The sequence below is a fragment of the Drosophila bipectinata genome, chromosome 3R (assembly GCF_030179905.1).
Source record: "Drosophila bipectinata strain 14024-0381.07 chromosome 3R, DbipHiC1v2, whole genome shotgun sequence".
Classification (NCBI taxonomy): domain Eukaryota; kingdom Metazoa; phylum Arthropoda; class Insecta; order Diptera; family Drosophilidae; genus Drosophila; species Drosophila bipectinata.
In genome coordinates this window covers 10,159,130-10,186,232 of record NC_091739.1, presented here as the reverse complement: position 1 = coordinate 10,186,232, position 27,103 = coordinate 10,159,130, and the positions used below count along the sequence as shown (strand labels likewise).

The 27,103-nt window shown below is 43.6% G+C and overlaps 1 protein-coding gene across 3 annotated transcripts; it reads right to left on the bottom strand.

Annotated features, from left to right (window-relative positions):
- Positions 1-14,398: 14,398 nt before the first annotated feature.
- Positions 14,399-26,795, bottom strand: pros (homeobox protein prospero). Of its 3 annotated transcripts, none has more exons than XM_017234945.3 (5): positions 23,023-26,792; positions 21,573-22,548; positions 20,704-20,886; positions 16,266-16,410; positions 14,399-16,010 (listed from the first exon to the last, which is right to left on the bottom strand). In XM_017234945.3, exons 1-5 carry the CDS (start codon positions 26,723-26,725, stop codon positions 15,831-15,833), a joined length of 5,187 nt encoding a protein of 1,728 aa, XP_017090434.2. In that variant the 5' UTR covers positions 26,726-26,792; the 3' UTR covers positions 14,399-15,830. The 3 variants fall into 3 exon arrangements, with proteins under 3 accessions (XP_017090434.2, XP_017090435.2, XP_017090433.2); XM_017234946.3 differs by having other exon boundaries at positions 20,704-20,858; positions 21,641-22,548; XM_017234944.3 differs by having other exon boundaries at positions 20,704-20,858; positions 21,641-26,795.
- Positions 26,796-27,103: the final 308 nt, after the last annotated feature.

The following is a 27,103-nucleotide window of genomic DNA, read 5'->3' as shown; positions in this document are numbered from 1 at the left end:
TTTGAAGGGTATTCCAGAGAATTTGACGAAAAATCTTTAGTACTTTGTTTATATTATAAACTATAATAATTTAGTTACTTACACTCTTTTTAAAATAGTCCACCAAATAAAACTAGTGTAGGATGATAATTACTATTTTTATACGATTTTAAAACTTTATTTTTAAAGATGAAAATAAACAATATACTTTTATTGTGTGTTTTTTGTATTTTTTCCTTAGTAAATTTTACATAATTTTCAATAAAATAAGTTTTGTTTTGGTTTTTTTTCGATTAAAAATGTCATATTGTAGTTAGTGTTTTGCGCTTGTTTACCATTTCCTTTCCATTACACGTTTTTAGTATGTTTCTTTCGATTTTGTCGCTTGCATAAATATAAATTTGTATGTAATAATATTCGCTTAGATCCAAATACTGAATTTACCTTACACATTTTCATCTCTTATGCTGCGTTACATTTTTGTGGTGTCATGTTGTGGTTTAGTGTGTGGTTTTTAGTGTGGTGGTGGAGTGGTGTCGTTTGCTTTTGCTTGGCGCTAAATGCATTTTCTAAATGTGTGGGTCGAAATTTCGATTTTCCGTTTTTATTTTTGTGGTTTTCATTTGGAAAGTTGATTTGCGCGAAATGTACAATTTTGTGCGATTTTTTGTTATTTGAGGTTACATCAATAGGTATCCAAAAATTCAATTTTGTCAATGTGTCATTGGCCTGAAACGCTTTACCGAAGTTTCCAAAAGTGTACACCAAACCAAAGTATAGAACGGAACCGAAATCGAAACCGTAACCAAAATGTGGCTTATACATATATCGCTATGGTTCATTCGAAATGAGTTAGTTAATCATATAAAGTTAGTATATCGTACTATCGTAAGTGTATACGCGACATAGTCGATTGTGAAATTTCATCGTTATTTTTCACATACGTTGTAAGATTTATTTTGCTTGATTTTAGTTTTGCATTTTGGTTTTCATTTCATTTCGCTTCATATTGTGGTAAATAGAAATGTGCGAGTTTTTTGGGTAAAAGGTTAAAGGGGGTCAATGGGGCAATGGATGTCGTTTCCTATTGTTAGTACATATTTTATTTGAAATTTAAACTGTGTCTGTGTGAAGTGACGTGAAGTGGCGGTTAATGCCTGTGGCATTAAATGTTCATGTCTAGTTGGAATTTCGAAAATATTATTGGCTTCTGATGGCCTTTAATTTCGCTTACCTCGCACTAATCAAAGTTTAAATTAATGTGTGTTAAGATCTCAACTAAAATGAAAATTAATTGGAAATCGTATACGCATTGGCGTACTTTTTTTACCTTCTCATATTTCCATTCGCTCTGGCCATTTAGGGAATCATTTTTAGTTTTAATTTTTGGCATTTATTCCCATGAAGCACCTGGGTTTCTCCTGGTGCTTGCCAGAGCTCTCCTCCTACCACTAAGTTTACAATTACATTATAAAAGTTATCTCTAAAGTTGTTTGTACTATTGCTTGGAAATCATTCCGGTCTATTGTTGTATTTTAACTGAAAGTATTCATTTTCTATATTTTTCACAATTTTCGCTTTTTTTTTTTGGTTTGCTTAATTGAACTTAAATCAATTTCTTGGCTCGATTTGGTTTCACTTGGCCCACTTGGGGCCCAATAAATTTCGAACATTAGCATCTTTTGTACCGAAACGATGCATTTTCCCATCCCCGCCTTGTGCAAATTTAGTTTTTTCGGCGAAGGATGTGGGGTTTTTGTTTCGTAAGTCGATATTTTCTGAATCCTGAAGTTGGCCGAAACGGTTTAATGTGTTTGAAAAGTTGTAAGCAAAGAACCCTTTACACACCTTCGTGTGTCCTTGATTGTGTTCTTGTGAGTTTGGTTGTGTGTGTGTGTTTGGATCGTAATCGCATGGTTATACAATTTTCAGCTCAAAGGATCATATACATACTTATATACATACTTGTGGTGTCTGTGTGGTCGTGTGCGTCTGTAGGTTACATAATCAATTTTAAATTTTGCTAATTTTCGCTAGTTCTTTCCCATCGTCGACTAAAGAAACGATTACGATGCTGCCAACTCAAGATCCTTGTGGGTGTGTGCTTGTCTGAGTGTCTCTCTGGGTGTGTGTCTGAGTGTGTGTGAGAGGGGTAGGAAAGAAGCACGAAAGTGGGAAACTTCTGGGCAGTTTCCCCCTTTTTTTATGTGTTTTTTTTTTTGTTGGAAAGTCTTATAGTTTATGCGCGATCACCCATTCGATCGCACTCGCATTTAGTCATTCACAGAGCATACGAATGCGTGTGTTATCCTTTTTGTTTTGTTTTTTTTTGTGTGTCGGTCGGTTGTCGCTAGTTGCGAGTCCTTAAATTAGTTCGCTCTATACCTAAATGCCACCTCGTCAGTATGCCGTTCTTAGTTCATCTCTCATCTTTCTCCGCTTAACTTTGAGTTGAATACTTAGTTCTCGCTTCTAAATCTAAATTATATGTAGCATAGTACATGCAAGTATCTGTGTGTCCGTGTTATAAAGTACATTGATAGATGAGCAACTCAGCGCTATGTATGTGGGTATATGGGGTATACTCGTATATATGCCTCTCACAAGTCGGGGTGTCTATATCCAAACCTTGGTTGCTGTCCGCACTAGTCTAAATCATTAATTTCCCATACATAATGTTTGTCTAAATCGAGTTTTATGTTAATTTCCATTCGTTTACATACTAGAACTAAATACATACATATTTATCGCTTACTTAGGTAGTCAGTTACAACTTTTGCTAGGAAGGAAGTTTGGGTGTTGAAAGAGGGTTCTTGGGGTTCATTTTTTGAGATTTTCAGACGATTTTCCTTGCTGGATATTTCACAAATCATAAACCATCAAAATTCTCGGAGACTGTTAGTGTGACCAGGCCGATGTTTGAGGCAGTCTTGGTTTTTGCTTGCTTTCCGGTCTATTTGGAGCCCTTTCTCTTCGCTTACGTTTTTCCCTCCGCTTCCGTCGTAATCGCTTATTTTCTTTTTAATTTTTCTTTTATACATTTTACACGTTTAATTTCTTTATACAATTTTTATTTATAATTTCCTCCTCGTCGTTTTCTTTAGTTACATAAAAAATTAACAGCTTTTATTTTTTGTATTTTCTTTTTGTTTTCTTTTGTTTTCATTGTTACTTGAAGGCACTTTAGATCGGACGTTGTGGCCCCATTTCAAAAATTTCTCTTCACTTGCTCAACTCGTGTATCACGTTGCCGCTTGCTGCTACTGCTTCTGGTGTGTGTGGCGTGTTGCATGTTGCATGTTGCATGTTGCTATGGCGCATTGCATATTGCATGTTACATCTTGCTTGAGTTCTATGGAGACGTGGCCGCAAAAAAACAAATTAACAACAAAAGCCTAATCCAAAGTTGTTCCAAACTCTGCCGAAAGTTGCGTTCGAAATGTTACCGAAATTTCTTTGTTCGAAACTTGTCCTTTGCCTTGTCTTCTGCTTTCTTTCAACACATATTTTTTTTTTGCTTCTCTCTCGCCTTTACTGGTTGCTTGTATTGCCTTGAGTGCTATGGTGCGAAACGGATCTGGGTGTCCTGGAGTTGCCCGGCCCGCCGAACGCCGATCTTCTGGCCGCGTGCCTGAGCAGTTTGGTTTTATTTTCGAGGCTTGAGAACTACCCGAAATCATTGGCCTGGTCCACAAGCTTCTTTGTATCCTGGCAGAGAGGATGGTTTTGATCTTGAGGAGAATCGCCACGAAATCTCAAAAAGCTTTAATAGGGTAAGGGATAGAGAATACATGGCACATTAAAAAACAAAATTATTGGGTTAACGGGTTAGGATTCATAGCGTTACTTTTATAGTATTCATTTTAGATTTGTTTTTTTTTATTTTTTTTACATACACATCTTAATTTGGATTCGGTCTTAGCCCCACCAAAAACCTAACTTAAGTAGTGTCCTTGACTGTTTTTATTTTCATACATCTAAACATTTACAGAGTTTTAGGGAACATAAATTAACTTTACTTCATTTTTTTTGCATCGTTCCTTTGGATTCTTCCTTTAACATAGAGAAAACCTTTCATACATCTGTCATCTGCTGCGGCTGGAACCGCCATTAAGAATTTTGTAAATTTCGTTTGGTTTTTCGATTTTTTTTATCCTTATTTCTTTTTAAATTTTGAAATCTGCTGCTGCGATGATTTTGAATTTTGTTTGTTGCTTATTCGGTTTCAATTGTCAGCGAGTATTGGAACTGGTCTGAAGACAGTCCATTTACTGCTTGAGTTGTCGACTAGTCATGTTTTAGTGTTTCTTCTACTGTTTTTTTCATTCATTTCTCTGCTGCTTTTTAGTTTACAATTTAAGGCAGATTTTCCACAAAACCCAAACTAAGGGAAACTAAACTAGCTTTGCAGTAGCCGTGTCCGGGTCCGATCGAAATTCGATCGAAACGTCACGGATGAAACTTAAGCTTAGATAAGGTTAACTACCAGGAGATGTATCGAAACTTGCAATTTCCCGCTTAATTTTGCTCGTAATTTCTAAATGTACAATTTTTCGTATTAAATTTATTTAAATTTAAGTTTCTGTTTTTGGTTTGCTTTCGCTTTTTTGTTTAATTTTTTTTCGTATTTTTCATTGATTTATTTACGTTCTTAAAGATAAGGCGCGAAGGTGCTTAAAATAAGCTTGTACTTTTTCTGATATTTTTCCAACACGTTTTCAAAATTTCCATCAAAGTTTTCCATTTCCCCGATCTGGTCTTAAACTGCTTCACTACTGCTTGTCGTTCTGCTTGTCCCTAAACTGCTTGCTGTCACAGAGCGGAAACGCCCTGCTTGAGCGGCAGCTTAAGTGTTTTTCTTACGAAATTTTGTGTTCCAAAATTTAGTAATTTTGCTCATAATTTTTGGATTTCGAATTCGTGTTTTCCCTTTTTTTTAATCCTAAAGTATTTTTTCTTTTTGTATTTTTTTGTTGTTTTTAGTTTTTTTTTGTAAATTTGTCCTGAATGTTTACACCGAGATAATTATCCAAACATGGCCGAGAGGTTTTCAAATTTTGTTCATTTCATTTTGTTCATTTCGTGATTTGTTTGCGTACTTCATTGATTTCTGATTGACTTTATCCTTTTGGGCTTTTAAACGCGTTGTATTTTATTAAAAAAGTACAATTATTTCCATCTTCTCAACGGGAATAGGGGGAATTGAAAAGAATCGAAAGAAATCTGCAATTGTTCTCATAGAATGCTGCCTGTAAATTATTAAGCTATTTTAATATTATACGTTATAATATTTTGCAAGTTGTCCAAAGGGCTTATCCTTCAGCTATATCAAAATCGCAGACCAGTTTTTGTTTCCTATTTTCTGATATCCCCGCTAATGTTAGTTACCAAAATGCTAAATGCTGAATTTTTATTGGGTGTGTGACCGAACCATTAATTTTTCCCCACACATATATCCTTTTTTCTACAGATATCTGTGTGCGCGTGTCTGCCTGTCAGTGTGTATGTTTTCATTTGTTTATATAGGAACATTACCGAAATACTTTTATATATAATTTTACACTTATACCTAAACATTTTTTTTTTGGTGGATCCACGATTTTTGATATAGCCGAAAAGTTACTGGACAACTTGCATCGCGTCTTTTGTCACATTTGGTATTTTTTTTTCAAGTTTTCCTTATCCTGATCTGAAACTTTTCATTTTCTATCTTTGTTTTCTTTTTCTTTTTATTTTCCGAAATTCACGCCAAAGTCTAAGCCGAGAGTTGTTTTTACTTCACTTGAATGTTATTTTGTTTTTAGTTTTGCACTTTCTGCAAGTTCTAACGTTGGTTTTCGCTTTGGATTGTTTTGCAAAATGCAGCGCGTTGCTTTTGAGCCGAAAGTTTTAATTTTTGTCTATATCTAAGCCGAAATATTGAAACGTTCTTCGAAATACTACCACTTGCTGAAATGTTTTCCTTGCTCTTTCTCTAATTCTACTCTGAAATTTATTTTGATTCTTCTGATATCTTTATTTTTCTTGATATTTTTGAATGGGGGTTGGCTATTATTATTCTGGAGCTGTGTATGTATCTTTATATCTATCCTGAATTACGTATCTTGAAAACTAATAAGTAAGCTGATGCATCTGTGAACTGATCTTCGTTAGTTGTTGTTATTTGGTTTGAACGGCATTAAGTTGTTATAGTTACTGCTTCTGTTGATCTTGTTATTGTGGCGGATGAGTTCTATGTTATGATTCGGTTTTTGGGTATCTTGTATCTTTGTATCTAGCTTAGTTCGTTTCATTTGGCTGATCATCTATGTGTATGCGGTTTCTGACTTGATTCTGCTTTGTGAGACTGACAAAAAATGTAAATCAATTACGGCGACTGCTAAACTATGAGTATAAATTTTAGGTGATTTCACGTTACGATTATACTTATGCTGACATTCAATTTCGTAGTATCTCTGTGAGTGTGTGTCGGCGTGTCTTTGAGTGCGTAAATTAAACCTAAAGGCGGCTGGACGGAGGATAGCCCTCCCGCAGCCGTTTCATCCCAATTTCCACTTGGCTTATATGGTGTGTGAGTAAAAAAGCATACAAATATCATATATTTTTTTCGTACTGACTTTGGTTTGGAACAAACTGCATATATATTAATGTATATAGGTATGTCTGACTGTTTTTTTTTTCTCTTAATTTGCATTTCTGTAGATGGTGTTGCTTCTGCTGTATCTGCTCTTGTTGTTGCTGTTGTTTTTGTTTTAGGTTGGCTTTTGGTTCCTGCTTAACATTTATTAGAGACTTTTGCTTTTTTCGTTTGCTGCATACTTTAAAGATCCTTTTTATTTCGACTGATTTTCGGTTTGTTTAGTTTTTTGGTTTGTTTTGTTTTTTTTTTGTTTTTGGTTTTTTTTTTGGAATTTTTGTTGGTTTTGTAATACATATTTAAAATAGCAACTACCATTATCTTGTATTTGTATTTTATTACTCTTTTGTTTTGCTTGCTTTTGAGTTTATTTCCTTATATAAGTAATAAGTTGTATATATATTTATAAGGTTGTGGATCGTAATGTGATTGAGTGTGGCTCGTGTGCTGGGGGTGGGGCGGGGCTTTTGGGGGCCATTTAGGGGGGTTAAAGGGCATGGTCACTGACCCTGGGTCAGGCAATCTTCTAACTGGATTCTCCGCTCGGAAAATGCTGCGCAAACGGTCTCCCCTCGCTCTCACTCGATTCTGACTTCCTGTCTTCTATAGTCTGTTGCTTGGGTTATTTAGCGGATTGTTTTTTTTATCAGTGTACATTTAGAACATTTTTTAGCTATGCTGAAATACGGATTACGACGTCTAGAGTATGTATTTTATATATATGTCTATTTATATATATATATGTCTATATATAGTTGTCACTTATCGTATAAATGTTACCGGCACTATTGTTCAGAAATAAGTATTGCTTAATTTTCGAAAAGGCTTCAATGCTGTTTCAAACAAGACTTCGAATGCTGCCAAACTTTGTTGATCTAACTTAGGGGCTTTAAACTCGACTTCAAATCAAACTAGTCGCATATGTGTGTGTCTCTTCGAACACCATACGTGACCCATACAAGTGTGTGCATGTGTTTATCCTAGGACTTCTTCTTCTTTACTCGACTTCCGCTTCATTATCTCTCCTTACCTCGAAAACTAAATAGAATCTTTGTATGAACCGTTAACTGAAAAACTCTTCTCCACCCTCTGCTTGTTGTTGTTGTATTCGAACGAACTGAGGAGATGCTCAACTGAAAACTGGCTGGAAAAACTGCGGTGCCACGCCCCCATTTTACTGAGGCGGCAGTAGCACCGTTTCTGGCTTGTCTATTTCACTATTGATAACTTAAACGGTAAATTGTTTCTGTGAAAGGCAACTGTTGCGCTAGGATGCCGCAGCGCAAGGATCAAGGGGAGCATTCGGAAGGGATTAGGGGATTGGATGTCGTATAGGGTATGGTAGCTGCGGCTCCCGCTCGGTTTGTTTGTCGTTTTGCTATATTTAGTTGTATATGCTATTGTAAAAAATATCATTATAAATATTTGAGTTTTTTTTTGTTTTTCGGTTTAATCTTTATGTTACGGTTACGCTAAGTGTCGCTTGAACGCTTACTGTGGTTGCTGTTTCTGTGCTTTCGCTGTTGTTCGCTTTTGATTTGATCGTATCGGTTGAATAGGCTATATTCGACTATAGACTGATTCGCTCGACTTTGAATCCTCTGTAAACTTATATATTATAAAATATCTGATCACATTTGTTTGCAGTCTCTGTATAAATATTGTTGTTTCATTTGTTCGCTTAACGCCTTCATGTTTTTTTTTTATATGGTTTACGTTTAAATTACTTTACATATTGTACACATGCCACGCCCAGTTGTTTTCGATTTTATTGCAAGTGGGTGTGGTGGCATGCCGATCGATACCGATACCGATATCGATATAAATCATAGGACAGGCGATCGATCAAAACTTGGATCGATGGCCGAGAAGGAAAAACGTAGAACTGAAAATCAATTATTTCGTTTCGTGTGGCTCGTTGGAATTGCGTTTTTCGTTTGCTCCTACAGTTGTTTTACATAAAATTTCATGTAGAATTTTGACAAACGTCTGGCCCCGTTCCTGGCAATTACTGTTGATTACTGCTTTTTTTTTTTGAGTGTATCTAGAGGGTCTGTGGCAACGACTGCTTGCTTCTTGGTGGTTGCCAATGGGTGCGATTTCATTTTGGTTGTACTTCTGTTGACGACGGCTGGTGGCGCACCTTTAATCCTCGAAGGATTACAAAGGGCGCCCAGTGGGAAATAATAATAATATTGCTGGGCTATTGTCTGGGGGCTGTCTGTGGTTCCCCCGGTTCATGATATACGTTTTCTCAATTTTCACCTGTTTATTGCGGCTGCATCTGCAAATGCAGCTGTATCTGTAACTGTTTGATTGAGTGTTAGAGTAAACCAAAAGGAGTTTTGCAGTTTGTTCGCAGGCCGTTGCCTGCCCCATGGATACATTGGTATTTGGTCCTGGATGAGATTTGCCAAGAATGGAGCCAGTTAAACGCACGCAAAGTTTGTGGCTCATTTGATTGAGTGGCTTGTAAGAGAATTGTGAAACAAAACGTTTTTATCACTTATTCTTGTTGTCTATGTGAGTCGATCTGGGGTTTTGGATTGGTCCTCCCTATATGGCTGGTTGAAGGATCCTTTGGAGGGAATTCGTGCAAAGACTGGTAGCGGGCAGGCACTTATCGCTTAAAGTTTTGATTGTGGCTACTCCTCTCGTCACCTCATCCTTGTCCTCTCGTTTCTCCCTCGGGTTCAGCAGGCAGGCATCTTCTTCGGGGCTTCGTCTTCTTGGTTTTACTTGCAACTCTCCTCAAGTTGCAATTCTATTGTGGCAATTTCATATGTGGTGTGCTCCGCCGTCGCATTAGTCTTTGGCCGAATCCCCCCCACTAATCCATCGATTATAAGGAGGGCCAGACCCAGATCTCCTCGGTTGCTGATTCGTAAATGAAAACATAATTGTTGCTGTTGTTCATAAAACACTAACTGAAAACCTCTGTGAACGAACTAAAAGTTTTGGCTTATTTGGCTAATTGGCTATTGCTTGGTTGTTGTTGATTGATTTCGTTTTCAGTATAAAAATATAAATCGTTTTATAAAAAGTTATTGGTTGCTTATTGGTTTATTCATTTGTTTGTCTGCTTGTTGCATTGTATTGTACTATAAATTATCCCGGTTCGTGCGTGGCACGTTCATCTATTGCAAATAAAACTGTGGCATAAAATCTAATTTGGTTTGGCTTAACGCCCGTCTTCTGTTCCCTGTCAAAATTCAACTATAAACACTTATGGATTAGTCTTGGTATTGATTTATATGTATATATATTTATATTTATATTCGTTCATGGGTAAATATTCAGTTATATTCTGTGTAAAATTTGAACTCAGGATGGCTTAAAGACTCAACGCAAAGAAAACTCTCCCTCCTATCTGTCGCCTCCTATATTGTATATATAGCGTATTTATTTCTTGATATGTGTAGACAACCCAAAAAAAGTTGCTGCTGGAAGTGCTTTGTTTTGTTGTTACTTTGGATCTGCTTCTGTATCGTATTGTCGCATCTAATTGGGCTTGTTGTTGCTGTCATCTTTTTTTCTTTGGTTTTTTCTTATTATTTTTTGTATATTTGAGTAAAAATATTTATTGCGGTTGTGGAAAACGATCAGAGATTAACTCAAAAATATCACATACGAGTTGTGTATGTTTCCCTGGCTATTGTTGGCTGTTAAAACTAAATTTTAAATGCTCCCTAACTTCTCTGCTTCACTGTTATCGGTTACTTAGGTAATTGTTATCGTTATCGTTGTTTTTATTTGGTTATGGTTGGTTTATTGGGTTTTATGCAACTTTCTCTTTATATTTTTATACTTTCTCATGTGCTTTTTGATGTTCTTTGATGTTGTTGATGATTGTTGTATATATATCAATTTGAATTTTGAATTTTCCAAGAGCAATTTTCATTGCGGCCGAAAGTTTGGGGTTACGTCATAAGCCAAAAGTTTTAACATCTTCTTCATAAACTTCAGAACTAAGGATGCTTAAGATTGATTCCTGATTGATCAACTAAAAAGCTGTTATTACACTGGATACTGTTTTGCAAAAAATTGCACAGAATTTCGATCATTAAACTTATTCCGGTTTTGCTGGCGCCCGAGGCATGCCGAAAAGTATACGCCCCGTGCGCCGCACTATTGCAGTTTGTTGAACAGAAAATTGTGGTGCACGTTCGGGGTGCACCACGACAAAACTTCTACACACTCCACCTGCCTTCCTGCTCTGTTATCTGATTCTCCCTACGCCAAATAAGTGATAAAAATTTTACTTCCAAACGGTATTTTCGGTGTTTCAATTTTGTTGGGCCAAAAGTTGTTGGGAATTTTGAGAATCGCGCTTGCTACTAAAAAAACGCAATTGTTTTCTGGAATGTTTCATCGCCGTTTAAATAGATTTTTTTGTTTTAAATCGTATTGATTTTCTTCATTGTATGTATATACCAAAACTGCAAATTTCAGTGTGTTTTTTCTTTCATTTATCATTTTATCTTTCTTATTCGCTTGTGATCAGATGTTTTGCAAACTAAGGATGTTTAACTAACTTATGGGTTAAGTTGAAGTTGAAGTTACGAATAGAGTTTCGTTGATTTTACCTTGGAGTAAGTAGTATCCTACATGTGGTGTGGTTGGAGTGTCTTAATGGGTCTTAATGTCTTGGGCTTGCCAAAGGGGATCTGTTTGATATATATACCGATTTGCATTTGGCACATGTCCTATCTCCATCCTATCTTCCCTTTTTTATCCGGGAACCGTTTTTGCGCGCATTTTCAATGCAGTAAAGCTATGATTGATTGCCTGGCTAAGGGGACGGGTGACCAAGTCGAGGGAACTTTAAAATGTTAGGGTAGAGGGTCTGCTTATGCTTAAACTGTAGTAATATTTTAATTACGTGTATGTAGTTGTATTTTAATGTTGCTATGTACAAATCTGATCAATCTTTTTGCTTTTGCATTTGCTTTTGGTTTTTGGTTTTTGGTTTTCGTTCAGTAATCGGTAAGTTTTGGGGTATTCATTTCTTTTGGTTTGCTTGGTATTCTGCGGTATTAATGCTTTTAAAATCTAGTTAAAATTGCATATGGCTGCGTCTGCATTTATAATTGGTAATTGGTTTACGTGTAGTAGGTATATACTTATCTCGCCTTCCATCTCGCTCTCGCTTTCATCGTCTGCCTCGATCAGTCGATTGCTCGCCTGATCGGTTCGTTATCGTTATCGGATTTTTATCGGATTTCATTTACGTTTTCAAGTTTAGTTTGCTGTGCTGTGAATTCGTTCGATTTTTGATGTCGCTGATTGGTGTTTCCGCTTCTGCTTCCACTTCCGGGTTGTCTCCTTCATCTGCTGCTGGACTTAATCTATGTGCTTAGGCTACCTTAGATTCCGTCGCCCATAACGGGTGTAAACTGTACCTGGCGGCACCACGCCAAAGCAGCTCAGCGGTCTACCCACAAAACCAAGAATGAAACTGATGTGGCCTATTGTCTAATGTGTTTGGCATTTTTGAATTTTTCCACACCGAAAGTTTGCTCTGGAGAAACTGAATTGGTTTTCTTACTTTGGCTGCTCCAAAAAAACACGGGCCGAACTGTGGTGGGCGTGGCTAGAAGGAGAAGGATGCACCGCTGCTGCTGGCCGTGGCCGCCAGGTGTCGCTGCGCTTGGTTTGCGTCGATCGCTTAACAGGATAATGAAATTTTTGTTGGATTTAAATAGAATTTAGCTTACCCTTCTCGTATTGCCTCGTCTCTGCGCTCCACCGATTAGTTGACTTTTAAAGTGATATTAGTGGTTTGTGAGGTGTTTTTTTGGTGGTGGGGGTGGTGTGGTTGCCAATCAGTTCCAATTTTGCGGTGAGAATTGCCAAAAGCTTCTGACGGGGATTGGGGGAGATGTGAACCAAAAAACGGGGAAGCCGGGGAGGTTTATAAACAGCCAAAAGGTGGGGGAATCATTTTGTTTTTGGTAATTTTGTTAAATAAAAATCCAAGCACCGTCATGTGTGTTTTCTTTTTTTTTTCAATAAATTTCGCTTTTATTAACCAATTATCGTTCGAGACCTGGTTGCCTCTAGACTTGTTGACTTAAGTTTAAGTATGTATGTTTATGTTTAGTATAAATGTATGAAATATGTATGTTGCATTAAATATACGCAAGTAATCGAGTGTGTATTGTGTGTGTGGTGTGCTCTTGTTGGTACGCAAGTATACTGGTTCATTCGCCTTCCTTGAGGTAAAGAAAGACTAAAACTAAGCGCTGACTAAAACTGACTTTAAAAAACAGAACAGAACAGAAAGGTCCTCTGAATCATGATAATTTTCTTGTAATTTACGCTGTAAACTGCCTCAATTTTGACGGCCTAGATACTGCTGCTGTCTCTCGCTATTTTCGAATTTTGCTTAAAGATAAAATTTCGCCTAAAGTTTTGTTTTGTTAGCCAAACGTTTATTGTTAATACGCCTTAAATTGCCTAAATGGTTTCCATCATCTCTCAAATTTTGCTCGTCTCGCAATTGCGAGTCAATTAACTATTTTTACAATCAATCAATAATTTCGTATGGAGGTCCCCGATTTGAGGGCCTCCATATTGGTTTTATCCGAAACAATAATGCATTTAGTTCGATTTTTCGATTTTTAGTTGGTTGTTAGTTACTTTTTTCTATCACAAAATCAGTTACAATTGTATTTAGTTCAATTTCATTTTCCAAATTTCAACTCCATTGCCAAAAGTCGCCTCCATCTCCATCATTTTTTTTTACTTAAAATTTTGTAAAGGCATTAACAATTAACGCGTCTCTCCGGGCCCTTGAATTTCGACTTCTGTCTGTTGTGAATTTTTTTTGGTGAAACTTAGGTTATGGAACTCAACTGAATAAATGCGATAAACTTAAATTTCAGTTCGATTAGCGAATGCCTCTTCCTGCTTCTACTTTGTACGTTTCCCTAAATACTAATTTCGCAAATGCATTTTTCTTTTATTTTCTGATTCATTCATCAATTATCCAAACATCAATTTTCATTTTCAAACTCAATTTCGATTTCGATTTGATGAACCATCATTTCATTCTAGACTAGGAAACTCACCGTCTTACTCGCGACTAATTTTGTCATAGTAACGCCAAAGTGCCATAAAATTTTGCTCAGTTCTCTGAGGTAAGAACTCTGGTTAGGCCTAAAAACTCGCATAGTTCGTTTCAATTTGGTTTTAGCTAAAATTCAACTATTGTTTAAAAATTTCGTGATCGTTGGTGTGGCCGAAAAGTTTGCTGGGTGCGATCTCGTCTACTGCCTGGTCCTGGCGGCGGTGTTTCCGTCTACTCACTTCAACTCCCACCAGAGGGCGCTAGGGTGCGGGACAGGATTTAAGAAACTAACTGTTTAACTGGCTGGCTGGAAGAAAGCTCCTCGGAGCAATTGTCGGGCCGAAAAGATCGTTTTCGCTTCGTTTGTGTCGAGGAATATGATTTTGTTTGAGCCAAATATTCAAATGATTTGCATGCTTCGATGATGTTGCAGTTGATGATGTTTATTGCTGTTGTTGTTTCGGTTGCAGCTGCAATATAGGATGGTGATGTTGTGTTGCAGCTGCAGCAGCAACAACAGGGTTTGCCCGCCCCTGGCCCCAATAAATCTCCGGACGGAGAGCAGGCAAACATATCCCTCTTAACCCGCCCACTTTCCATGCTTAGTCTGCTGTGCTGATGAGTGAGAAGTGCATGATCGATCTCAGCCAGCCAGGTATTATTTTTCGATTATAATTGTACTTATTTTTAAGCTTCAAAAACATGAAAAATCAATAAGAAAAAACCATAGTTTAAATTTGTATTTTTGGTGTTTCGTGTATATTTTGTTTTGTTGCAACTCAAGGCCAAGTAAAGTAAATTAATTAAACTAAACGTTAACTTAACTAAACGTATAAATTATTTACATAAATAACAGACTAGTGTGTGTGTGTGGTGTGTGGTTGTGTTGATTATTCTATAAAATTAAGATGCGTGCTCAAAAGTGGCGCGCTAAAGTAAAAGAATTGATTAAAAATAAATCGTATTCAAAGGATTCTCGTTAACAATTAACTTTGGTCGAAGGTTCGCATAACGTATTGTAAATTATATAATTAACTACCCTAACGCCCACTGCTCGTAGAAATTGCTCTGGCTCTCTCTTTTTAAAAATCTAAATAGTTTTTTCTTAAATCGTTTTTTTTTTTTGCTTTAGTTTTCTTGCTTTAAGTTTTGCTTAATAGACATCGAATATATGCTTAGCGCTTAATAGGAGATATGGGGATATAGAAATCTTAATTTTGGGGTGACATTAAAAAATTATGCTCAGATTTCCGGTCGTCAGAGCTGCGCTTGCTTTTGGAAAGCAGTGTGCAAGCTGTGCGCGATAGAATCCGCGGAGAACTGCTTCTCGAAATGTCGGTCTGCCAAGCAGTTCGATTTCCGTTTCCTGCCTGGCAGAACGACTTTCGCTCTCTCAAATGAACACACACTTTGTACCTATGTTCGTGTGTGTTTGGATTTAGTGTGGAATGTTGTTGTGGCTTTGTGTGGTCTTGTCTGTGGAATGTTTCATGTGTATCAACTTTCGGTAGATCATTCGACGGCTCAACTATTTGTTAAATATATATTTTTGTTACGTATACGTAACGGTAATCTGCTGTAAATATTTTCAAAAAAATTTCAACTAACAAACCAACGCGAGTACAGTTTACACTGCCTGTAAAGTACGTTCGGTATGGTATGTGGGTGTTCTCAGGTGTGTGGCTCAGGTTTCAATTTGCACTATTTCACATAAGATTAAGACTTGCTGCTCTAAGTTTCATGTCGCTCTTATACAGTAAGAGTAAGTAAGGTTTTTTGTTCTTTTGCCGAGGATAAGTGTTAGTGTTTGTGTGTATTGATTAGTTTTTTTTTTGGGAAATTTCTGATAAAATATTTTTGCTCAGTGTGTCTTTCTAAACGCGTTTTTGCTTCTGATTCTTCGTGTTTAAATCTCTCAGCTATTTCTAAGTTCTTTGTGTGTTGTTTTCTGGTTGTGTTTTTTTTTTGCTCGATCGTGGGAAGATGGTCATATCCAGTCGTGCTTCCGGCGCAGGTTTAGCCTTTTAACTTTGGCCTGCTCCGCTTCGCCTTCGCGGTCGTGGTGGTGGTGGTGCTGCTGCTGCTGGTGGTGCCGGTGTTGGTGCAATTGGCTGTCGGCAGCGGCAGCGCCAGCTCCTCCACTTATTCCAGTTGCTCTAAAAAATTCGGCGACTTGAAGTACTCGGGCACAGGATCGTCCATGCGCGAGATGATCTTGTAAATCGATTTCTTCCACGACTGTTCGGTGTCTTTGCCGCTCTGTATTGCACGGAAGAACTCCCGCAGAGTCTGTTCGACCACGAAGCGGAAGTTCTGGGGGACCTGTGGACCGTTGGATTGCGATTAGCGACTGTGTCTTGCTTCGAATCGTTAGTAGGTTGTTAGTTTTTGAATTTCTCTTTCGATTAAGTCGATTAATTCTGTGATTCTGCATGCCCACACACACACACACAAATACTTTCGAGAGGATCTTTTAAGACGAGTATCTGATAGAATGGACAAGTGTGTGTGTGTGTGCATCTAGAGTCTGGTGTAGGGGTCAGTGTTAGTGGGTGGTAGTAGTGGTTATTGGCATACCTCAATGTGGTTATTGCGATTGTAGTGCAAATTAAGCACGCGATACAATTCACTATCTCCAGCAATCAACAGATCATCGGGTGTCTTGATGCCTTCGGTGACAGCTTGTCGTGCATATTTCTCCATTTGTATGTAGTAGAATTCTCTGCAGATGCGTAGATGAGGAATATTTTTGATTTTGGTCAGTATTCTGGTAGCTTTTTGGTTCTATTCTATGGTTATTTTTTTGGTTTTTTTTCAGCATTCAAATTTACAAAATCACAACGAAAATGAAATAATAAACGAGGCTCAACAAACGCAAGAGGAGGAAAAATGAATAAGTTCAAACGCGAAAAGTCATAAGGTCGTAAACCAAATTCAAAGGAAATCGCTAATGCTTTGCTCCCTCTCTCTTTCTCTCTTTCTCACTCTCTCTCTCTCATTCACTCACTCACACTCCAACTCGTTCTCGTTCTTTATCTGTTTCTAGGAGGTCCCTTTGCTGGCTTAATGCATTATATTGGATCGCTGTTTGAGTATGACATTATTAATAATTCGCTGCATACTCTAAGGCGCGCCCCAAAAGACTTCGTGTGCATGTGTGTGAGTGTGTCGGTGCAAGAGTGTGGGTGTGTAAAGAATTTTTAATAAATCTCAAATGTGCAGCAGCAGCTTTGCCGATGGTGGATGGCGGAGGTGGTGGAGGCAATGGCGGTGGTGCAATAACAATTGAAAGTCGAGGCGGCATCTTCTAGCTGCGGTTTTTCCCGGGGAATAAGGAGGTTGGCTGGGAGTGGGGGCGTGGCAGTGCACTGGGGGTTGGGGATTTAATTAGCAAGTGCAGTGCACTGCTTCTGCTGCTGCTACTGCTGCGTCGCCTTGTTTAGTCAAGTGATTTGTGTGTGGGCTGTGGACTCGCAAGGGGATAGATAGAGCGCAAGGATGCAGAGGGAGGTCCTTGCTTGGAGACTGTAAGTGATTGCTTGTCTTTGCCCAATGCCTCCCGGCCTGACTGGCACAGCCTCACGGATACTGCATTGTCTGCCGCGCACTAATTGTTGTCTTTCTGCTGCAAAGTCGCTGTCGCTGTCAGTCCCCCAAGCCACCCAATCCTTGCTCCCTCCCACCCTCTCGACAACGCTCCGATAATCGCGCTAATTTCAAGATTTCCCAGTAGCAGCGCCAAATGCATTTCTCATGTTGTGCCGCCAGAGCGCTCGTGTTGATTTTTCCAAACAATAAGCGCAGAATGCGCAAATAGAAAATCTTTTCCCTGCGTCTCCTTTTTTTTCCCAGAGGCGGCACTTGAACAGCAGTGGGTGGTGGTGATGGTGGTTGGTGGGATGGATTGTGGGATTGTAGGATGGTGGAGCCATCATAATGAGGCAATGGCCGAAAGAAAGGAATCGCTGTGTGACAGTTTTGTGTGACAGTTCATTGTGCCGGGTGTCCATAGTTATTAGGGATTGCTGCCTTGTCTCGTCCTCGCACATATTTCGTTTGTTTGAATGGCAATTAGCTTTGTGGCTGGCGTGAAAGGCTTGAGGCGATCCTTATGCAATCCCCCTTGCTCGACGCTTGCCCCACGCACACACACGTGTGGCAGGAAAAGGAAGCTGGAGCTTAGCGGCCTGAAATGCGCCACTTAATTTAGATAATAAGCCGTGCGAGTGCATGTGGTGGAAGGTGGAAGTGGCAGGTGAAACTGCATCTCGACGGAAGTGCACGAGGGCTTGCAACTAATTAGTTGGCATATAATATTTTTCGTAGCCTATTTATTTGTTTGGGCACTTGCACATATGGCGAGAGGGAAAGAGAGGGAGAGCTAAAGCGAGAGGGAGGTGTGTGGTGGGCGGGTGGACCTCCCACCCGCAAAACACTTGTTGAAAGGCAGGCAGGCGTTGCTTTGTCAAGTGCTTGCATCTCCCACTTTCTCTCACTCTCTGTCCCTTGCTTGTTCTGCATGTGTGAGTGTGTGGATTTCATTTTTTTTTCTTTCTGTATGGGCAGATATGTTGTATATGTGTGTGTGAGTGTGTGCTTGTGTGTGTCGCCTCCTTCGCTGCACCTTCAGAAGTGGCGATGCGATTACGATTACGGATACGGTTACGTTAACGATTACGGTGACGGTGACGGTGACGAATACGAATACGAACGAGTAGAATGTTTATTAATAAGCTCACACATACTCACCCACACATATGCAGACATCTCTACCTCATACATTAATGAAGTAATTGGCAACACTTTCGTATTGGCATCTATATACTTATATAAGCAACTGTATAAGTCATATACGGTCTATATACATACAGAATGGAGCGTGTATCGGTGGCTGTCTTTGTGTAGTTTCTGTGTCTGTGTGTGGGTGTGTGTTCATAAAATGCACTTGTTGTTGTTCTTGTTGTTGTTGTTGTCAGCAAGATCTTTTCACGCGTTTGGCCAAAAGGGGTGGAGGTGGGGGTGGGGGACAGGGTGAGAGCGGGAAGCTGCTCTAAGCGCCAAAAGGACACTTAACCTCAAAAAAACGAAAGAACGGCTCGATGAGAAACAAAACACAGAAAAAGAACAGCAGGAGATGTGAGAAAAAAATGAGAGTGTGTGTGTGTGTGTGGATGTGGGTGTATCCTTGAGCGCCTTTTTTGCCAGTAGGGCCCTGGCCATTGTGCTTGAAACTCTCAAGTAGCTGCCGCCATGAAAAGCGGCCAAAGAAACCCGTTGAATGTATCCTGGCAAACAAACTAATTAGCCCGCCAGGAGTCTGAGTGTCTACGTATGTGGATATGGATGTGAATGTGAATGCATGTCCTTTAGCCGCTTTCTTCTCATTATTTGCATTTTGGCGAGCACAAAAAGAAGTTACTGCAGCTAATGCAATTATATAAGTGGCTGGCTTGAGGACCTCGCACAAAAGGCACTTTTGTTAATTAGCCAACACACACCGCCCATACACACATGTGGCAACTGGAAGAATTTATGCATGGTGCGGCGGGGGTGTGTGATGGGGGGCGCGCCCCCTTAAATAGGCAACACATTTTAATATGCCAGCCACAAGTTTCTTGGCCAGGCTCTTCGCTATTTTCACACTTGACTCTCCATGCTCTCGAGTGGCAGCTCATCCTGTGCATCCTTCAGCTTCAGCATTTTTCTTAAGTGCCCACTTGGAGCAACATGTTATTAGAGCACTCCGGCCAGAGTGTCTCTATGTGTGTGAGGGTGTGTTGGTGGGGGTCTGCTTGTGCTTGTGTGGGAAACTCATAATATTAACTAGTGGCTAAGAGAGAGTATGAAAGCTGTTACAAGTATTCATTTCCTGGTTTAATTTTGAGGGAAAACGGCTGCAAGGGAAAGCATTTCCCTCGCCGTTGAATGAAGAACAAAAGCAACCGAAATCATTAGGAAACTCAAAAGGAACAAAAAACCGTTACACCAAAATTGCTACCCCTAGAACTAAGAAATAAAAAAAAAACTAAGAAAAGGAAATAAACAATCAAGAACCCGTTTTGGAAATCAAAAAATATTCCCACCCATTTTAACCTCTCCGCCCAAGAAGTCGCCGAGAAGACAACAAGATGCATTCGCGATTCCCATGCAAAGTAGAGTTTCGTTTGTCGTTTGTTTAACTTTACGAGAGAAACGGAAAAGGAATCAGACTCGGAATCGAAATCCTTTTTTTTCAACCCCAAGAAATCCCCTTCGACAAAAGATGCCACAAGAAATTCCGGCAAACTACAACTAGCAGAAAACAAACCCCGAGCGTGCCGGGCCATGATTTGTTGGTGTCTTTTGTCCTGGTCGGCAGTGCGCAGTGCGCAGGTAGGAAAAGGAAACCCCGAACCTAGGGGAATTTCTTAGGGTGTCTCGAGGACAATTCCTTAAGACGTTGCGCATGTCTTCGATTTCCACGACCGGCAGCTGCTAAGCTGAAGGAGGGTTGGACTCTAAATCCAGGTGAGACCTTGTGCCACGCTCTTGGTTTTTGATTTTTTTTGTCCGGGGCGGACAGATGCGGCCCGGATTTGGCGCGCAAATCACGGCGACTACATGCGGGCCTACCTCACACTTCACTTTTGTTCCGCCCGTCTCAACCCGATAGAATGTAGTCCGGGGAATGCCCGGAGAACCAGCTGTCGTTTTTCCTTCGCCGTTTTGGTTCACTTTTTTTGGCAACTTCTTGCGCAATTTCACAGACTGACAGTTGGGAGGCGCGGAATGACAGCCGCGTTGCATGTTCGCCTTCTTCTTGAGAGGCAAGTCGAGGGCTTCGACAGGTGGCATTATAATTTTTGGCCAATCAATTCTATTCTCAAAACAAAACCAAAGGAAAACAACAACCTATAACCCCATGAAATTAGGGAAATAAATAAAATGATATTCGACAAAAGAAAATTATAAATATGAATGCTGTTTGAAGTTAGATTATAAATGTATCTACTAGATCGCCAACTAGACTACTTACCGGAAATTCGAGAACCATTTCACCAATTGTGCTGTGTTGTTCTTGTTGAACTTGATGTCCGGGAAGTACATCTTGAGCACCGCGGAGCTGGGATAGCGCACCCAGAAGAACATCAGCTTGGCCTTGCGCAGGTGCATCGGTGTCAATGTAGAAGAGTGCAAAGGAGTCAAGGATTCGCAATTTCTAATAGATTATGTGGAATATATATATACGTATGAGATACATGTGATGGTCGACTGTCTTTCCAAAAATTTCCATGTTCGTGTGGGGCAGAGAACGGGCCAGAGATTTGAATCGAATGGGGATTGCCAACGTCTAACGTGGCTGCACTTTCGAGTGCCAATAATGAATGTCTAAGGGTGCCGGGTGCCGGGTGCAGGCCACCCACCTACGCCCCTGATTGAAAAAGCTGAGCTGGGCGGGAGTGGGTGCAGAAAGGATTGGAAATGGGGGGCTGGGGTTAGTAAGAGGCCAATGAGTGCAGCTCTTTCGATTGGCTGCTCGTCATTGATTTTTTCCGTTTCTGTGGCTGTTGCGAAATGCAACTCAAGCCAGGCCAAGTCGATGATGATGATGACTTGAGGGTCTTTGGGGGCTCACGACGAGGACTGGTCTCTGGCCGGAAGGGGCTGAGTGCACAGGGCGAGCTCAGGGGGTGGCAATAAATAAGGTTTTGATTACATTTTATAAAAGAATTTAGTTGGGGAAATAAATAAACTGAAGAAGACACTTGATTGGTTTCGTTTTGTAAGCGAGGTATGGGTCGGGTTAAGTACTTTGGCCCTTTCTTTGGCTCGGCAGCCCCCTTCGTTTCTCCCCTCTGATTTTCTTTTCTCTGCCCCCACTCCATGGACTAGGTGGAAACTCACTTGACCATCATCAATAGAGCAGACTGCTCCGATTCGATTTGTTGTTGTTGTTGTTTGTAAAAGGATATAGTAGGCTGCATGCCATCGAACTGCATGTCCGCCGAGTTGCACTCGGACTGGCGGTCCTGGGCGTCCATGACGGCCCGCAGGCAGGTCTTGTAGTCGGGCGAGCCTCCGTGGTGGGCGGCCGCTAGGAGGGCGGGGTGCAGCATCGACGGCGGGTGTGGCAGCGGCGGTGAGTCGCGCGAGTCCATCAGCGCACCCAAGCTGCCGGGCGGGCTCGACGAGAGCTGCATGGACTGGTGGTGCGGGTGGTGCTGTTGGTGGTGCTGATGCAACTGGGCGGCCGTGGGCTGGCCGGCGGCGGCATGTGGATTAAAGAACGGCGAGTACGGCGAGAAGACCTTGGACTCGTGCAGCGAGGGATTGGGAATGGCCACCGAGGTGGGCAAGGACACCGGCATCATGGGTGGTGGTGGTGGCGGTGGCTGCGGATGGTAGGGAGCTACTCCCCCACTGCCTCGCGTCGGACTCTGGGCGGGTGTGGCGCTGCTGTTGCCGTTCGCCGCCTGTTGCTGCTGTTGTTGTTGCTGCTGCTGTTGCTGGACACTCTGCTGCTGCTGTTGTTGCTGCTGCTGGGGAGCGTTCGAGGATCCACCGTTGGGCGGCACTACGCCGTCCTGGGCCAAAATCCTGCTGACGGTGCGTGGTGTGATGCGTGTGTCTGTGACCTTATGGCGTTTCTTCTTTGGAGTCACCACCAGGCTGAGGGCCTCGTTCTGCTCCAACTGCTGCTGCGTCTGCTGGGCACTCTGCTGCGGATTCTGAGCGGACTGTTGCTGTTGGGCGGACTGCTGCTGCTGCGCCTGCTGGTCGGGCGTTAGGCAGAAGGGACCGGTCATCGAGTTGTAGAGCGCGGCGGCGGCCACCGGATTCATGCCCTGTGGCGTCTTGGGCGCCTGGAACATGGCAGCCGCTGTGGGCGAAGGACGAATGTGAGGAGGTGGTATATTAAGGGTACTTAAGCTATTGTTAGTGGGGTTTGTTGGCCCGCTAGCCGGATTAGTATTCATGCCAGGATCGCCCGGCTGTTGTTGCTGTTGCTGCTGTTGCTGTTGCTGCTGAGCGGACATGGCCGCGGCGGCGGCGGCATGGTGCATCTGCAGGCCCATGGCAGCCGCTGCAGCAGCCGCGGGCGAGGCGAAGGACAACTGGCTACCGTTCAAGCGGGGAGCGGCAATAAGCTGCTGGCAGTTGGGCGGCATCAATGGATGCGGCTGTTGCTGCGCCACATTCTGCTGCTGCTGCTGCGAGCTTGGCTGTGGCTGTTGCGATCCTGGCTGCTGCTGTTGCTGCTGGGATCCCTGAGCCTGCTGCAGCTGCTGCTGCGCATTCGCGGACGGCTGGGCGGGCATCTGACTATTAGCTAGGAGTAGTGAACCATTATTACCTGATTGGGATGCGGGTGTGGGTCCGTTCTGGGGCCGGTCTGCCACCTTGGTGCGCGGCGATTTCCTGTCCAGGATCTGGGAGGCTAGCAGCAGGTCCTTGTTCAGCTGCTCGGCCGCTGCGGTCACGGAGTCGGCCTGCTTGCTGAAGAGTCTCCGCTGGTGGACGAAGCGGGTCACAATGGTGTCCACTAAGGCGGACAGCGAGGTGGTGATTTCGGACTTCAGGACATCGGCGAGTCCCTCGAGATCCGTGCCGGACATGCGCATCATGGAGCTATTGTTGTTGCTGCGCAGCATTTGGAACTTCTCCGACAGCTCCGACTTGAGGGCGCTGTGGGCGGCAGCCCCGCCCATTCGAGTGGGCAGTCGGGCGGGAGCCGGGTGGTGCATCTGCTGCTGTCGCGGGGCGACATTGGCGGCGTGCTGCTGCTGCTCCAACTGCTGTTGCTGCAGTTGTTGCAAGTGCTGTTGCTGGCGCTGCAGTTGCTGCTGTTCGTCCTTGCGCCGCTGCTGTTCCTGCTGCTCCTGCTCGAAGCGGCGCTGCTGCTCCTGCTGCTGTTGTTGCTGTTGCTGCTGCTGGTGTTGCTGCTGCTGTTGTTGCTGCTGCTGCTCGGCAGCCTCCTTGGCCATGCGTGCCTCCTGCTCGAAGAAGAACTGCTGGTACATGGCTGCGGCATGCGACATGTCGCCCATGTGCTGCAGCAGCGGTGGGAATCCTTGCGGCAGGGCGGGATGGCCCACGCCGACGAGAGGATTGTGCAGCTTGCCGGACATCATCTTGCTCATCATCTGGGACAGCATATTGGCGCCGGAGTCCCCGCTCTCGCCCAGCGTAGATTTCGGCTTGAGGGGCGATGGCGAGGGAGAGCTGGAGCCTGGAGCCTCCACCTTGTGGGCAGGACTTACATCATCGTCACCGGTTAGAGTGGGCGATGGGGATAGCTCGATGTGGTCACTGCTGCCATTGTCCGGCTCCTGCTCCTGCTCTGGTTCCGGCTCTTGATCTTGCTCCTGGTCCTGGTCGAGCTCCTGGCACTCACTCTCCTGCTCCATGCGAGTGCACAGCTGCACATACTTCTGCTGCATCTCGGCGAGCTGCTCCTGCATGGATCGCAGCTGCGACTTGAGGGCGTTCTTCTCCACGCGCTTCTGCTGGATCTGTGGCGACTCCAGCTCGTTGGACTCGCTGTCGTCCTGGTCGAGCATCATGCTCTGCAGATTGAGGCCGAAGTTCAGGCCAGCTGCGGCAGCCACGTATCGCTCCATGGCGTGTTGCTGGGGCTGGTAGAGCTTGCGCTTCTTGCAGCCGTTTACCTGGAGCTGGCCAGCCTGGACGAGTCCGGATGAGGGACTGCATCGCATGCCGGACACAATGTTCTCCACGCGTGCCCGCTTCAGGTCCATGCCTGGTTTCTTGAGGCATGTGGATGGGTCGCGCTTCTGCTCCACACAATCGTCGTCATCGTCCTCGTCCAGCACATCGTCCTTGCTGTTGTCCAGCAGCATCATGTCCGAGTGACTGGGCGAGGCCAGGCTCTCCAGATCGGATCCCCGCGAGTGCAGACCCATCAGCTCTACCTCGTCCAGCATGTCGTCCACAGACTCCTTCTTGGTGGGAAGCTGGGGGTCCTCTGGAGCACGGCTCTGGGATCTCTGGCGATTGGGGTCTTGCTCCTCCTGATCGGCCTCGTCATGGCCACCGTGGCTATCCAACGAGTCCGAGGACTTGCGTCGCAGGCTGCCATCGCTGGCCAGGCTGCTGTGGCTGCCACTGCCGCTCCCACTGTGACTGCTGTGGCTGCTGCCGTGCGGCGATTGCTGTGGGGCAGGCGCCGTCTGGGGCTCGCTCTTGATCTTGATGTCCGTCATGTCGGAGTCCTCGATGAGGTTGATGCTCTCCATCGTGTTGTTGTTGTTATTGTTGGCAGCTGCCGATATATTGTTGTTGTTGTTGAGCTTGGAGTGGAGCTGGTCCTTCTCCTGAAGCTGTTGCTGTTGCTGCTGTTGCATGGCCGTGCGGAGTTCCTGGTCGAGTTGCATGAGCTCCTTCTTTCCCTGCAGTATGTTGCGCAGCATATGATGGGCCACGAGATCGTGTTGCAACTGCTGTTGCTGCTGCTGCTGCTCTCCACTGCTAGCTCCTCCGTTCAAAGAACTTACGGATGCCGCTCTCGGAGGAGATCCTCCAGCCACGTCAGCTGCCGAAGCGTCCAGGGATCGATCACTGCAGGCCGAAACCCGACGACTTCCCTTGGGTGAGACACCGTGATGCGAGTGACTGGAGCTGTGGGCCGATCCTGGCGAGATCGAGGCATTGGTTCCGTTGCTCAGTGGCGTTGTGGTTGCTGTTGTGGCGGTATTGTTGTTGAGCTGCTGCTGCTGTTGCTGCAACAATTTGGACGTGGAATTCAGGCTTCCGATCAGTAGCTCGGCACTGGTGGCCGTCTCCATGGCGGCGGCCAGCATGGCGTTGTCCAGGCTCTGGGGCAGACCACTGGTGGCGTCCTGGGCCTGTTTCATTTGGCGGCCGAACAGTTCGTTCAGCATCTTGGCCGAGGATCCCCCGAACAGGTTGCCAAAGGCGGCCGTCAACAAGGACGACGCGGAACTGGCACCCGAAACCGGTGAGTTGCTTGTGGGCGAGTGGCTGGGAATTGTCGCTTGACTCAGTCCCAGTCCCGAAGGACTCGTGTTGGCCGTGCTGGCCGATTGGGGTTGGAACAGGGCTCCTCCTCCACCAGCGGCACCCGCAGCAGCCGCGGCAGCGCTACTCATGAAGCCAGCAGTGTTGCTGGTGTTGCTAGTTTGGCTAGGGTTGCTAGTATTGCTGCTGCTGTTGCAGTTGCTATCTTTGCTCAAGGATGTGTGGCGCGAACGACGATTCACTTTAGCACTCGCGTTGCTATTTCCGTTTCCGCTACCGTTCCCGTTACTATTACTGTTACTATTGATATTACTACTTCCGTTGCTCCCGATCGAGCTTACGTTTGAACTTACGACGTTCGTGTTCTTGACTGGAGTCGGTACTGAAGTAACTCCGGATTTTTTAGCCGCGCACGTTGTTGTCTTGCCGACGGCCGTTGACTGTCTGATTTGTCGACTACTCCGGCCGCTTCGATGACTGCGACTGAGACCTCCGCTGATGTTGCTGCCGCTGCCGCTGCCACTGCCACGATTACAGTTGTTAGCCGTTGTCGTTGCCGTTGCCGTTGCTGTGGCCGTCGTTGCTCCCTTAATGTTGTTGGTGGTGCTGCTCGCGCTGCTGTTGCTGTTGTTGCAACCTTCGAGCACGACCACGACGTCGTCGTCGGAATCGTCAGAATCGCCCTCGTCGTCGTTGACTTTCTCCTTCTCCTTTTCCTGGGCCTGGTGTTGGTGCCTTGCCTGCTGCTTCGACTGCTGCTCTCTCTTGTTCTCCTGCTCTTCCGTGTTGTTGCTGTTGCTGTTAGTATTAGTGTTAGTATTAGTATTGGTGTCGCCGCAATTCGCCGCAAAAATGTCGCTGCCGTTTGTTAGATGTATTGGTGTTGGGGTCGTACTATGTCCGTTTAGCGGTGGTTGTTGCTGTTGCAGCGGCGACTGTTGCTGCTTGGTGCTTGGGGCTGTTATCTCCGGCTGTTCTCCAGTCGCCTTCAGCAGCACGTTGTTCTCATCGCTGTACAAACCAAAACAGTCCGCCTCGTACTCCTCTGATGACATCATAAGATGATGTCCACCAGCAGCAGCAGCAGCAGCTCTCTCGCTTTTCGCTCAGCTTTCTCTCTCTCTGCTCTGCCTCTGCCTCTGCGTTTTCCCCTCAACGACGACGACAACGACGACTTTCCCGGATTGGCTGGCCTCACCCCGGAATTTCCCCTGCTTTCCTCGGCTTTTCTTCTTTTTTTTTTCGTTTCCTTTCTCTCCAGAGGCCCGAATTCGCCGCGACGTGTGCGTGTTTGTTTAAGGTCCTGTGGCAAATCTAGGCAAATCCTTCAAAATTTTTTAACTCCAGATGCGCCCGTATCCCTATCTGGTACTGATTCAGTGTCCAAGTGTCCAAGTCCTAGTGGTGTGTGTATGAAGGGGATATCGATGTGTGCT

Coding starts and splice junctions, on each gene's coding strand:
- pros (XM_017234944.3), bottom strand. CDS start 26,725: ATGATGTCATCAGAGGAGTACGAGGCGGACTGTTTTGGTTTGTACAGC. Junction 20,859..21,640: donor TCGATGGCATGCAGCCTACT/ATATCCTTTTAC, acceptor ACTCCTTTGCAC/TCTTCTACATTGACACCGAT. Junction 16,011..16,265: donor ATCGCAATAACCACATTGAG/GTATGCCAATAA, acceptor AACGGTCCACAG/GTCCCCCAGAACTTCCGCTT.